This window comes from Podarcis gaigeae, assembly GCF_964106915.1.
Source record: "Podarcis gaigeae genome assembly, chromosome: 1".
NCBI lineage: Eukaryota > Metazoa > Chordata > Lepidosauria > Squamata > Lacertidae > Podarcis > Podarcis gaigeae.
This window is the reverse complement of record NC_139678.1, coordinates 12,289,750-12,302,100: the sequence shown is the minus strand read 5'-3', so window position 1 is coordinate 12,302,100 and position 12,351 is coordinate 12,289,750. Positions and strand designations below refer to the sequence as shown.

General features: G+C 46.7%; 1 protein-coding gene across 1 annotated transcript in view; it reads right to left on the bottom strand.

Moving 5' to 3' along the window:
- Positions 1-336: 336 nt before the first annotated feature.
- The window catches only part of LOC310842933 (inverted formin-2-like), a 30,219-nt gene continuing 18,204 nt past the window's right edge, over positions 337-12,351 (bottom strand). Inside the window, exons 9-14 of the mRNA XM_083735263.1 lie at positions 12,084-12,191; positions 9,679-9,749; positions 8,211-8,331; positions 5,084-5,248; positions 3,079-3,178; positions 337-1,002 (exon numbers count right to left, since the gene is read on the bottom strand). Coding sequence (XP_083591389.1) covers positions 3,083-3,178; positions 5,084-5,248; positions 8,211-8,331; positions 9,679-9,749; positions 12,084-12,191 — 561 coding nt within the window. The 3' untranslated portion in view covers positions 337-1,002; positions 3,079-3,082. The remainder of the gene's footprint in view (positions 1,003-3,078; positions 3,179-5,083; positions 5,249-8,210; positions 8,332-9,678; positions 9,750-12,083; positions 12,192-12,351) is intronic.

Here is a 12,351-nt window from a genome sequence, read left to right as displayed (position 1 = left end):
CTGGCTTTTCAGTTATTTAAATAAAATTGACTGCATATATTACACCGCTGGCCTCAAACCAATGCCAAAATAGTGTAACATTTAGTCTCCCCAGTAGTGGGTGCTGCAGGGGCGAAAGTTGTACTTTATATAAAGTTTGAATAAAAAACAAATAGATATGTGCTCTAGTCCTGTAATTAAAAGAGTACACAATATTATGTATTAAACACTAAGCAGGAACTTTTAAAAAAATGTTTTGGGGTGGGCAGAGAGTTACAAGAAAAAAATGGGGGGGGGGGCACCAACACATTTTCCTACAGTAACTTTAATTAGGCTAATTTGAATTGTTGTTGTTGCACATTTATTTCCTGCATTTTTCCCTAACAGGGAACGCTTTGTACCAGTTTAAATCAGTGCCCATGCAATTCAAGAAATTTCAGTAAGAAGTGGGATTTCTGTACTCTGTTACCTAACTCCATTCCTTTTCCTCCTTTTATGTGCAATAGACAGGTAATTTACATCAAAATTTCCACAAGGAGTCATATTATAGCTTTTTATTTTCTTCCATAGGCTGTTCAGCTTAGTAATTAATAAAGGCATTGTTCTTACCAAAACTGACACAATGGAAATAATAAATTAATAAATATGTTATTAAGTAAAGCACAGAAATCTAAACAAGCATCCACTATCAAGTTCCTCTTTTTTATATAAAATAATAATAATTCAATTTTCTCACTTGATAAGTTGGGGAGGGGGAAATAACTGGTTGGACATGAAGTATTATTATTTCCAGTTAAGAAAGTAAACTGAAGTACAAGCCCCCCCCCAAAAGAGCAGGATTCTCTTTCTTTCTTTCTTTCTTTCTTTCTTTCTTTCTTTCTTTCTTTCTTTCTTTCTTTCTTTCTTTTTAAGACAGCTCCTGTATAGAGTTTCCAGGAATTGATGGTTTTTCCCACAACCGAAAGCCTTTCCCCGACAAAGCATCAGAGATGCCAGCTTCCTTTGTTGCAGCTCATTTTCAAGCTATGCAGAGAGAGAGAGAGAGAGAGAGAGAGAGAGAGAGAGAGAGCATGCCTCACATTTGTATGCAGTGAAATCATGCCAATACATACCAGCACCTTTGAATTAAAAAACAGAATGACTAATAGCCCGAGTCTATGTACATCAGCAGAGGGTTCAGTCCTGCTGGGTGCTGCTTTGGCAGCATGTTCCCTGCAGACATTACACTGGCTAACCAGACCCCTGCAGCCAGCAGGACTAAACCTTCTGTTCATCAGCTGGCAGGCAGAGGGTTCAATCCTGCTGGGCATTGCTTTACTATTCAGCATGTTTTACCAGCCTACCCCATCCTGCCAGTCAACTCTGACATGTGGGTAGGACTGCTCGCTTATCAGTCACCTGGCATCATCATGATGTCAGGATGCCCTGACAGATGAAGAGTCCTGCCCATCTCTCAAAGTTGGTCCACTGGGGTGGATCAAGATCTGGCCCCAAAGGTTGCCGGCCTCTAGATTAGGGCCGTAAATATGGTCTGTGAAGGAGCCCTAAAACGTATTGGTGAAGTCTCCAAGTTCTGCAGAAAGTTCTTAAGTGCTCCCTTCTCAATGCTGCTTTTAACCACATCCCCAAATCAAGAAGCAGGGAGCAAAACATTGAGTGAACAGGAACAAGCTGTCATGCTGGTAGGGGGATTTCTGCAGGTGACAGTGGCAGCTGTCGGAACTGGTATCTGCTGTTGTCACCCAGTGTGGGGGCTCTATCAGGGTTCCTAAGGGATCTATGGGGTCAAGAAGGCTGTACAGGGAGCTCCTCATCCGGAGCTGGTCTTTGGAGGGCCCCTCTTCCATCACAATCCCCTTGCCTGCCCCTCCCCACCTCTCAACAAGCTACTTCTCCTAATATGGGAATGTTCACTAAAAAAAAGGAGGCCAAATTGAGACAGTAAAGGAAAATAAACCCATCTTAACCTTCTTAACTGAGGGACGCGGGTGGCGCTGTGGGTTAAACCACAGAGCCTAGGACTTGCTGATCAGAAGGTCGGCGGTTCTAATCCCCGCAACGGGGTGAGCTCCTGTTGCTCTGTCCCAGCTCCTGCCAACCTAGCAGTTCAAAAGCACGTCAAAGTGCAAGTAGATCAATAGGTACCACTGTGGCAGGAAGGTAAACGGCGTTTCCGTGCCCTGCTCTGGTTCGCCAGAAGCGGCTTAGTCATGCTGGCCACATGACCCAGAAGCTGTGCACCAGAAGCTGTACCCTCGTCCAATAAAACAAGATGAGCACCGCAACCCCAGAGTTGGCCACGACTGAACTTAATGGTCAGAGGTTCCTTTACCTTTACTTTAACCATCTTAACATAAGTTCAGCATCTACCAAACCTTCAATCTTTTTGGAACCCGGAACCCAACCACCACTAGTCCCAATGTGGAACATGGAACCATTTTTAGGTTTATTTGTTTTTAACTTCCTCCTTTGTGATCAGCCTCTCTCCGTTTCTCTCCTCTTCCCCCCCAAAAGTCCTACATTTGCTATAAAAAGGGAAATGGTGGGCATTTTAGGCCACAGCGTCACACACTTAAGGAGCAGTAAATAAGTAAATTAATAACCGGCGTTAGCTGTTGAAATCATGAAGGCATCTAGGTAGGTAAAAACGTAAAGTTCGGTCAAAGGCGACTATGGGGTGTGGCACTCATCTCGCTTTCCAGGCTGAGGGAACCAGCGTTTGTCCACAGACAGCTTTCCGGGTCATGTGGCCAGCATGACTAAATCGCTTCTGGCACAATGGGACACCGTGACGGAAGCCAGAGTGCATGGAAATGCCATTTACCTTCCTGCCACAGTGGTACCTATTTTTCTACTTGCACTGGCGTGCTTTCGAATTGCTAGGTTGGCAGGAGCTGGGACAGAGCAACAGGAGCTCACCTCATTGGGCGGATTTGAACTGCCAACCTTCCGATCAGCAAACTCAAGAGGCTCAGTGGTTTAAACCCGTACATGGACCCAGTGTTACAAAATCAAATTTTAAAAAGGAATACCCAAACTGGTTGTGATAATAAATGAAAAGTGGGGGAACAGAGGAAAACTTATTTCCAAAGGTTATACCTCTTTAACAATGCTTCCGACGCTTAGCTGCTTCTCCTTCTTCAAGCAAATTCTTCCTCTTTTCTGCCTTTACCCATTGTTCCCTTCTGTCCTGATTTTCCTACATTCCAACACACAAAAATCTAAAATTCAATAGAAGCCTGACAAAAAAAATATAAAAATCCACATGGATAATAAACCCACCTAGTTTGAAAATTGTAGCCCACTTTTTAAACAAAACAACAACACATTCCTTGAATTAATTTACAAACCACCACAGTAAATCACTGTCCCCTGGGGCGGAAACCATGCGAAAGTAGTATGAGATCAGAGCAGTCAACGGCATGCAATTTAAATTAATTTGACTGGCGGAGGGCTCAGGACATGCAAGGAGGAAAATACTGCTTCATGAAACTACGAATTAATGTTTGGGATTCACAGCCACAAAATGTGCAGGGATACATTGTATTTTTCAGTGTAAAAGACGCCCCCATGTATAAAACGCCCCCCTATTTGAGGGGGACTCCAAATTAAGAAAACACCTCTCACCACTACCCGTGTATAACATGAGCTCCAATTTTAAACTATTTTTTTTGGTAAAAAACCCCAAGTCTTATACACGAAAAAATACGGTAATTACAACATACAACCAGTTACTAAATGAGTCAAATGAACAGGGAGTTGTACAATTGCTGCTGAATTTAGTAACTGGTTGTATGTTGTAATTACCGTATTTTTTCGTGTATAAGACTTGGGGTTTTTTACCAAAAAAAATAGTCAAAGCAGCTTGCTGCATGCTCCATGCATTTTAACCCATGCGCAGAGAAGTAGTGTGTGCTTTATTATAACCATGTTATCTACTTTAGCTGCTCATACCAGACAAAGGCTACAAAGCAGAGTTCTGGGTAGATGCAAAGACTCTCTCAACAGGGTTCTTTATGTCCTCCTTCCAAACAAAAACCCCTCACAAAACACTGAAACTTATTCTTGCAGCTCCCTCTTTCGAATTTCAGAAGTGGCTTGCTATCAGCAAGTCTAGGGGAGGTGTCTCTGTGCATAATTTCTTGGTATCAAAATGCCCACAAGAAGCATGCAAGCTAGAGATCTGAGTATTCTATTCAGTTCTAGCAAAGACTAAGGAGCAGCTGGTGGTTCCTTCTACCAGAAATGGCTTGATTTTCTAAGTATGCAGTTTTGTGAAGTCCAAGAATTTTTTATTCCCACAATGGTAGTTTCACGCATTTTTGGCATTAATTGGTAGCTTTAATAAGGTAAAGGTAAAGGGACCCCTGACCATTAGGTCCAGTCGTGACCGACTCTGGGGTTGCGGCACTCATCTCGCTTTATTGGCCGAGGGAGCCGGCGTACAGCTTCCGGGTCATGTGGCCAGCATGACTAAACTGCTTCTGGCGAACCAGAGCAGTGCACGGAAACACCGTTTACCATCCCGCCAGAGCGATACCTATTTATCTACCTGCACTGGTGTGCTTTCGAACTGCTAGGTTGGCAGGAGCAGGGACCGAGCAACGGGAGCTCACCCCGTCGCGGGGATTCGAACCGCCGGCCTTGTGATCAGCATGTCCCAGGCTCTGTGATTTAACCCACAGCGCCACCCGGGTCCCTGGTAGCTTTAATACATTCCCCTTATTTCTGATTTTCAGGCTGTGAGTGCCATTACTTATGTAGCCAAAACAGATTCACCCACAAACATGAGGGAAGAACCAGTAAGTTCAGGGGAACCCCGAGTTTTGCAGCAATAGAAAAATGATTGCAGGGGCAGGGAGATAAGAGGGGGAAATCACAATATACAGCCCAATGAGAACAAAATGTGAGCAGTCCACACACACACACCCTTCAAAATAATTGCTGGCCGCTAGGTAGAGGAAATTAAAACCGGGTGGTGTGGAAATAGAATATATTGAGAAAGGGCATGGCTGGCAGGAACCCTGAAGGGGAACATTCCACATAGCAAAATTTTGTTGCAGGTCCCACTTGTCATTATCAAACCTTGTTTATTATTGCAAACCTTGAGAGCTTTGATGAAGAGATCCCTGAAGGTTTTCATAGTGTTAAAAAGATCATCTAATGAGTGTGTGTTTCGATCTTCGCAGAGATAATCAGCAAGCTCAGCTTTCTTTTCCACAAGGGCATTCATTTCCTCACCCAGTTCCTTGGAAGCATTTATGCTATCCTACTTGCAAACACAATTTGCACATGTTAGAAAATATTGTTCAAAATAACATTGCACCTGGTGCAGGTTTGTTTGACTGTTTTTTACAGTCTGTACTTTGTTGGTCTTAGAATCATAGAATCATAGAGTTGGAAGAGACCACAAGGGCCATCGAGTCCAACCCCCTGCCAAGCAGGAAACACCGTCAGAGCACTCCTGACATATGGTTGTCAAGCCTCTGCTTAAAGACCTCCAAAGAAGGAGACTCCACCACACTCCTTAGCAGCAAATTCCACTGTCGAACAGCTCTTACTGTCAGGAGGTTCTTCCTAATGTTTAGGTGGAATCTTCTTTCTTGTAGTTTGGAACCATTGCTCCGTGTCTGCTTCTCTGGAGCAGCAGAAAACAACCTTTCTCCCTCCTCTATGTGACATCCTTTTATATATTTGAACATGGCTATCATATCACCCCTTAACCTCCTCTTCTCCAGGCTAAACATGCCCAGCTCCCTTAGCCGTTCCTCATAAGGCATCGTTTCCAGGCCTTTGACCATTACTTACTAATATTATCATAAGCAGCCACAGAAAATAATAGTAATTGTAAGGTAAGGTATACATTTTTTTAAAAACAAAACAGAATCAAGGGGGGGGTATGTGAAAATAGTCTAAAAGAGCTCTCTAGCATCTTGTGAGCAACTTTCTGAAATAAATAGAATAAAGCCCTTTCTAGCCAATCATCTTTTAGTCTAGTAAATCGTAGGATCATAGAACCAAGGGTCATCTAGTCCAACCCCCTGCAATGAAGGAATCTCAGCTAAAGCATCCATGACAGATGGCCATCCAACCTCTGCTTAAAAACCTCCGAGGAAAAAGAGTCCACAACCTTCCAAGGGAGTTCGTTCCACTGCCGAGCAGCTCTTACTGTCAGAAAGATCTTCCTGGTGTTTAGTTGGAATCTCCTTTCTTCTAACTTGAAGCCACGGGTTCAAGTTCTACCCTTCAGAGAAGGGGAAAACAAGCTTCTTTTCTCAGTTGTTGCCTGGGATCCCAACTTCTTTCTCAACGAAGCACTTTTTATTTTGGATGGATCTCCTGTTTCGCACCATTCAGTTCACAACGCATTATTGCGAGGAGTCTGTCTCTAGCTAGCCAGACCCCTGCAATCTGCAATACTGTCCGGAATATGCTTGTGCAAAGTGGCAAACCCGTCAACTGAAGGAGAAGACGACTCTACTGCAGACAGAACCAACTGGTTTTTAGGCACAATGCGGGCAAACATCTTGTCAATCTCTCACTCTCTCGTGCACACAATCTCTTGGCAGCAAGGGGCCTTGCTTTCAGAATTTTGCTTGACAGGCTGCCTAAATTAACCAGGCAAGTCGATTTGTTCTTTTCAGCCAGCTGAAAATAAAGTGCATTCATCTCATCTCTTAATGGGGTGGAGGGGAGCAACCTGGTTTGCATCCCAGGCACACGAGGCCCCACTTTGCAAAAACCAAGGTACCCGGGGTCTGGACAGTGAGCCACTGCATGAGAACCACATGTATGCTGCCAGTTGCATGATGGAAGAAAGATAATATATAAATAAATGTAGGGTGACAAATTAAAAACATAAGGCTAATCTCGCCCTGCACCATCACGCACCAGTGGTCTCTCCTAAACGTTATTCCACACGTTGCACCACTGGATAGCTCAGCTAGTTAGAGCGGGGTGCTGTTAACTCCAAGGTTGCAGGTTCGATCCCTGTATGGGACAGCTGCATATTCCTGCACTGCAGGGAGTGGTACTAGTTGATTCTCAAGGGCCCTTCCAACTCTCCAGTTCTATGATCCTAAGAAAAGCCACAGGTGCTCCAGCACATGCATGCAGAGCCATGTTAGGGGCCACTCCGTTTTCTTTCATTTCAAAGGGGTCATAGCTCTATGGTAAAGGTAAAGGTAAAGGTAAAGGTAAAGGTAAGCATGACCATTAGGTCCAGTCATGGCCGACTCTGGGGTTGTGGCGCTCATCTTGCTTTATTGGCCAAGGGAGCCGGCATACAGCTCATGTCATGTGGTCATGTGGCCAGCATGACTAAGCCGCTTCTTGTGAACCAGAGCAGTGCACGGAAACGCCGTTTACCTTCCCACCAGTGCGGTACCTATTTATCTACTTGCACTTTGACGTGCTTTCGAACTGCTAGGTTGGCAGGAGCAGGGACCGAGCAACGGGAGCTCACCCCGTCGCGGGGATTTGAACCGCTGACCTTCTGATCGGCAAGTCCTAGGCTCTGTGGTTTAACCCACAGCGCCACCCGTGTCCCCATAGCTTGCATGCAAAAAGATCTCAGGTTCGATCCCTGGGACCTTCAGAGGGTCATGGAGAGAGGGTACAATACTGAGCTATATGGACCATTGTTCTGACTCACATTCACACCGTACATTTAAAGTAGTTGTATCAGTCATGGCTTCCCCCACAGAATCCTGGGAACTGTAGTTTGTTAATGGTGCAGAGAGCTTAGGACAGTGATGGCCAAACATGGCCCTCCACCTGTTTTGGGACTACAACTCCCATCATCCCTAGCTAACAGGACCAGTAATCAGAGATGATAGAAATTGTAGTCCCAAAACAGCTGGAGGGCCAAGTTTGGCCATCAGTGGCTTAGGAGACCCATAACAAACTACAGTTCCCAGGATTCTTTGTGGAAAACCATAGTCACACATCCACATTGCATGTTCACATTTAGAGCATGGCTTCCCTTAATCCTTAGAACTGTAGTTTAAAGGTACTGGGAATTGTAGCTCCATCAGGGGTAAGCTACAGTTCCCATTTATGTGGGGGGTTTTTTGGGGGGGAGAGATATGTACAATAAATGCATGTTGTGGATGTGACCCATGACTCTTAAAGATAGGAAGGACCTGTGAAACCCATTTAGCAGACACAACTAAGAAACATTCTGGAATAAAAGGAAGCTTGAGTACCATTATTAAATCCACGTAGCTTACTTTAATAGATTTCCCAAACTGGACTCTCACATCATCCTTGGATGAAAATATCTTTTGCTCGATTTCCAACAATTTCTTTAGAAGGCCTTCCACTTCCACTTGCATCTCTTTTACATTGATTCTGGAAGAGGTTTAGTAAAAAAAAAAATGACAAGCAGCAGCTGTAGGCAAACCCATTGTGGAAGCTTCCCTTCCTCAGCACCCCCACCCCCATATATCTCTCAGTGGGAAACACAGAAGGAGAGTCTTTGCGGTGAGAGAGATGACGTATGCAAGACAAAGGAAGGAGCCTTATCAATGGTCCTCTACCTGAGTGGAATGTGGATACAGGAATCACATTTCTGCAGCCGGGTCCCTGCAGAGTCCTTGTCCCCAGTACCCTACAGCAGGCTTCCTCAACCTCGGCCCTCCAGATGTTTTTGGCCTACAACTTCCATGATCCCTAGCTAGCAGGACCAGTGGCCAGGAATGATGGGAACTGTAGTCTCAAAACATCTGGAGGCCCAAGGTTGAGGAAGCCTGCCCTACAGCTACCCCATCCAGCACGAAAGGGGAGCTTTTCATCCACAGGCTGCTCCAAAGCTAAGCATTTAGGAATGCTGAAAACACAAGGGCAGGCATAGGCAAACCCGGCCCTCCAGCTGTTTTGGGACTACAACTCCCATCATCCCTAGCTAACAGGACCAGTGGTCAGGGATGATGGGAATTGTAGTCTCAAAAACATCTGGAAGGCCGAGTTTGCCTATGCCTGCACAAGGGGCTTCCGTTTCAAGGCAACGGTGTGCAAGTTCTGCAACGTACAGCAGAGCTTCATGGAAAACACGGAATCAGAGCGCTCCAAGTCATTTGCTCAGGTACCTGCACAGAAAACAGCGGATCTATCTGAAAGGCAACACCAGCATTAACGGTTGCAGTGCATCCATTAATTATTATTATTATGACACAACTGTATAATATTATTGTGCAATCTTAGAAGGGGTGTGGCTGTGCGGGGCACAGCTGTGACTATCACGAAGGGACCCTGCACTTCTGAATTTGCCACTGCGCAACTGGTTAGACGTTGTGTTGGGGTAACAGGAAGAAGAGGGGAAGGCAGTGCCGTCGCCCAGTTCTGTGTCCCCACCCCCACCCCGGTCAGCATGCCACAGAATTCTCCACTTGCTCATACAGTGGACACTCGGGTTGCGAACGTGATCCGTGCAGGAAGCATGTTTGCAACCTGCAGCGTTCGCAACCTGCAGCGCTGCGTCTGCGCACACGCGGGTTGCAATTAGGCGCTTCTGCGCATGCACAAGCACCAAAACCCAGAAGTAACCCATCCCGGTACTTCCAGGTTCTGCACGGTGCGCAACCCGAAATCACGTGACCCGAAGCGTCTGTAACCCGAGGTACGACTGTATTCTAATTCTGCTTTAACAAACCCACATTAACCTTTTTATTTCAAATGTTAGAAGGGAGGAGAGTTTACCCAGCTGCCTTTGAAACACACTCCAGGTCATGGGGAAGCTGTAAAAGGTCTCTGTGTTTTTTTTCAACCTCCTAAAACAAAACAAAACAAAAAGTAGGAAAAAAGGTAATAATCATGTTTTTGCATCTGTACAAAGCACCAACCAATTATTAGAAGCACTAGAAAACAGGTAGTAAAGGGTAAAGGGACCCCTGACCACTAGGTCCAGTCGTGATCGACTCTGGGGTTGCGGCGCTCATCTCGCTCTATTGGCTGAGTGAGCCGGCGTACAGCTTCCGGGGCATGTGGCCAGCATGACTAAGCCGCTTCTGGCGAACCAGAGCAGCGCACGAAAACACCGTTTACCTTCCCGCTGGAGCGGTACCTATTTATCTACTTGCACTTTGACGTGCTTTCGAACTGCTAGGTTGGCAGGAGCTGGGACCAAGCAACAGGAGCTCATCCCGTCGCAGGGATTCGAACTGCTGACCTTCTGATCGGCAAGTCCTAGGCTCTGTGGTTTAACCCACAGCACCACCCGCGTCCCTAGAAAACAGGAAGCAGCCTTATACAGTGGTGCCCCGCAAGACGAATGCCTCGCAAGACGAAAAACCCGCTAGACGAAAGGCTTTTCCGTTTATTGAGGCGCTTCGCAAGACGAATTTCCCTATGTGCTTGCTCCGCAAGAAGAAAGCCCATAGGGAAATCTCCGGGGACCTCTTTTAAATGCTGGCGGTGGGGAGCAAAGCCTTTCCCCCCCCCTCCGGCCTTCAGAAGAGGTCCAGGAAGGCCGGCGGGGGCCGAAAGGCTTTGCTCCCCACCGCCAGCATTTTAAAAGCGGTCCGGGATAGCAGGGAAGCGCTTCCCGCTATCCCGGACGGCTTTTGAAGGCAGGCGGGGGGGGGAGCAAAGACTTCCCCCCCGCCAGCCTTCAGAAGAGGTCCTGGACCTCTTCTGAAAGCAGGCGGGGGGCAAAAGTCTTTGCTCCCCCCTGCCTGCCTTCCCGGGAGAGCGGAAAAACGCAGCGCTTTCTCCGCTTTCCCGGACGGCTTTTGAAGGCAGGCGGCGGGGGGGAGCAAAGACTTTCGCCCCCCACCGGCCTTCAGAAGAGGTCCTGGACCTCTTCTGAAGGCCGGCGGGGGGCAAAAGTCTTTGCTCCCCCCTGCCTGCCTTCCCGGGAGAGCGGAAAAACGCAGCGCTTTCTCCACTTTCCTGGACGGCTTTTGAAGGCAGGCGGTGGGGGGGAGCAAAGACTTTCGCCCCCCGCCGGCCTTCAGAAGAGGTCCTGGACCTCTTCTGAAGGCTGGCGGGGGGCAAAAGTCTTTGCTCCCCCCCCCCCCGCCTGCCTTCCCGGGGGCTTTAAAATCGCCCCGGGACAGCGGAGAAGTCCGCTGTCCGGGGCGATCTTAAAATGCTGGCGGGCGGCAGTGCTGCCGCCCGCCAGCATTTTAAAAAACCCCGGGACAGCGGAGAAGTCCTCTGCTGTCCCGGGTTTTTTTAAAATGCTGGGGGTGGGAAGAAAAGCCCTTGTCCCCCCCCCCCCAGCCTTCAGAAGAGGTCGGGGGACAGACTGTCCCCGGACCTGGACTGAAGGCGGTTTCCTTAGGAAGGCATTGATTGATTTTCAATGCATTCCTATGGGAAACCGTGCTTCGCAAGACAAAAAACTCGAAAGACGAAAAAACTTGCGGAACGAATTAATTTCGTCTTGCGAGGCACCACTGTATTGAGTCAGGCCATTGGGTTCATAGCTCAACATTCTCATGGCCTGCTCCAGGATTTGAGGAAGTGTTATCTCTACCAGGAGATATTAGAGATTGGACCTGGGACCTTCTGCATTAGGGGAATTTGTTTATTAAAATGTGTGTACAGTCAAACCTCGGTTCCCGAAAGCCTCCATTATCGTACATTTTGGTTCCGAACACTGAAAACCCAGAAGTAACAATTTTCAGAAGCCAAGCAGCTTCCAGGGAGTTTTCTTCTTTTTTCTTTGTTGGGTGTTCAGTAGGGCGGTTCATAAAATACTTTTTTTTTTAAATGTCTGCTCCAAAGGTCTTATCTTATGACACTGGGGATTATATAGCTATATTTGAAATTTCATGCATATCAGTTAATATCTTGACCCTCCTCCACGAAAATAGCTGTTTACTTGGCCATTTTCCTATGTCGTGAAGGCTGAAATTTCAGTTCAGTGGAGCAGGTGGGGGTGTTCAGGTGTAAAGGGAGGGTTTGGCCAGGTTGGTGAGTAGAGCAAGGAAAGCCAGCAGCCCCTAGCTTATTTATAATCATAAAGTTGATGTCTTAAAAAGTGCAATCAGTTCTCATAAGGGGGCTTGAGTTTTGTCTTGTCTTAAAGCAATACTGCTCCTAATGTATTCTCAGAATCAAAGTCAACCGCAAGAAAGAAGCAGAAAATGCATCCGTACCTCCAGGATGTGATGGAGCAGAGTGATGCTGTTTTTATTTGCTCTTGTCTCTGTTAGTTTGAGCAACGTGCTGATTCTGAAGCCTCCTGCATTCCCACTGTGACGCCCCTGAAAGATCAGATGTGAGATGAGCCAACCACACACTTCCAAGAAAGAGGCACACCCAACATGCCCCTTTGTCATCACAGCTGGATGGCAACTGTAATAGATACACAGACATTTAGATATCTTGAGAAGCCACCAAACCAAGCACGCAAGGCGAAGGGAT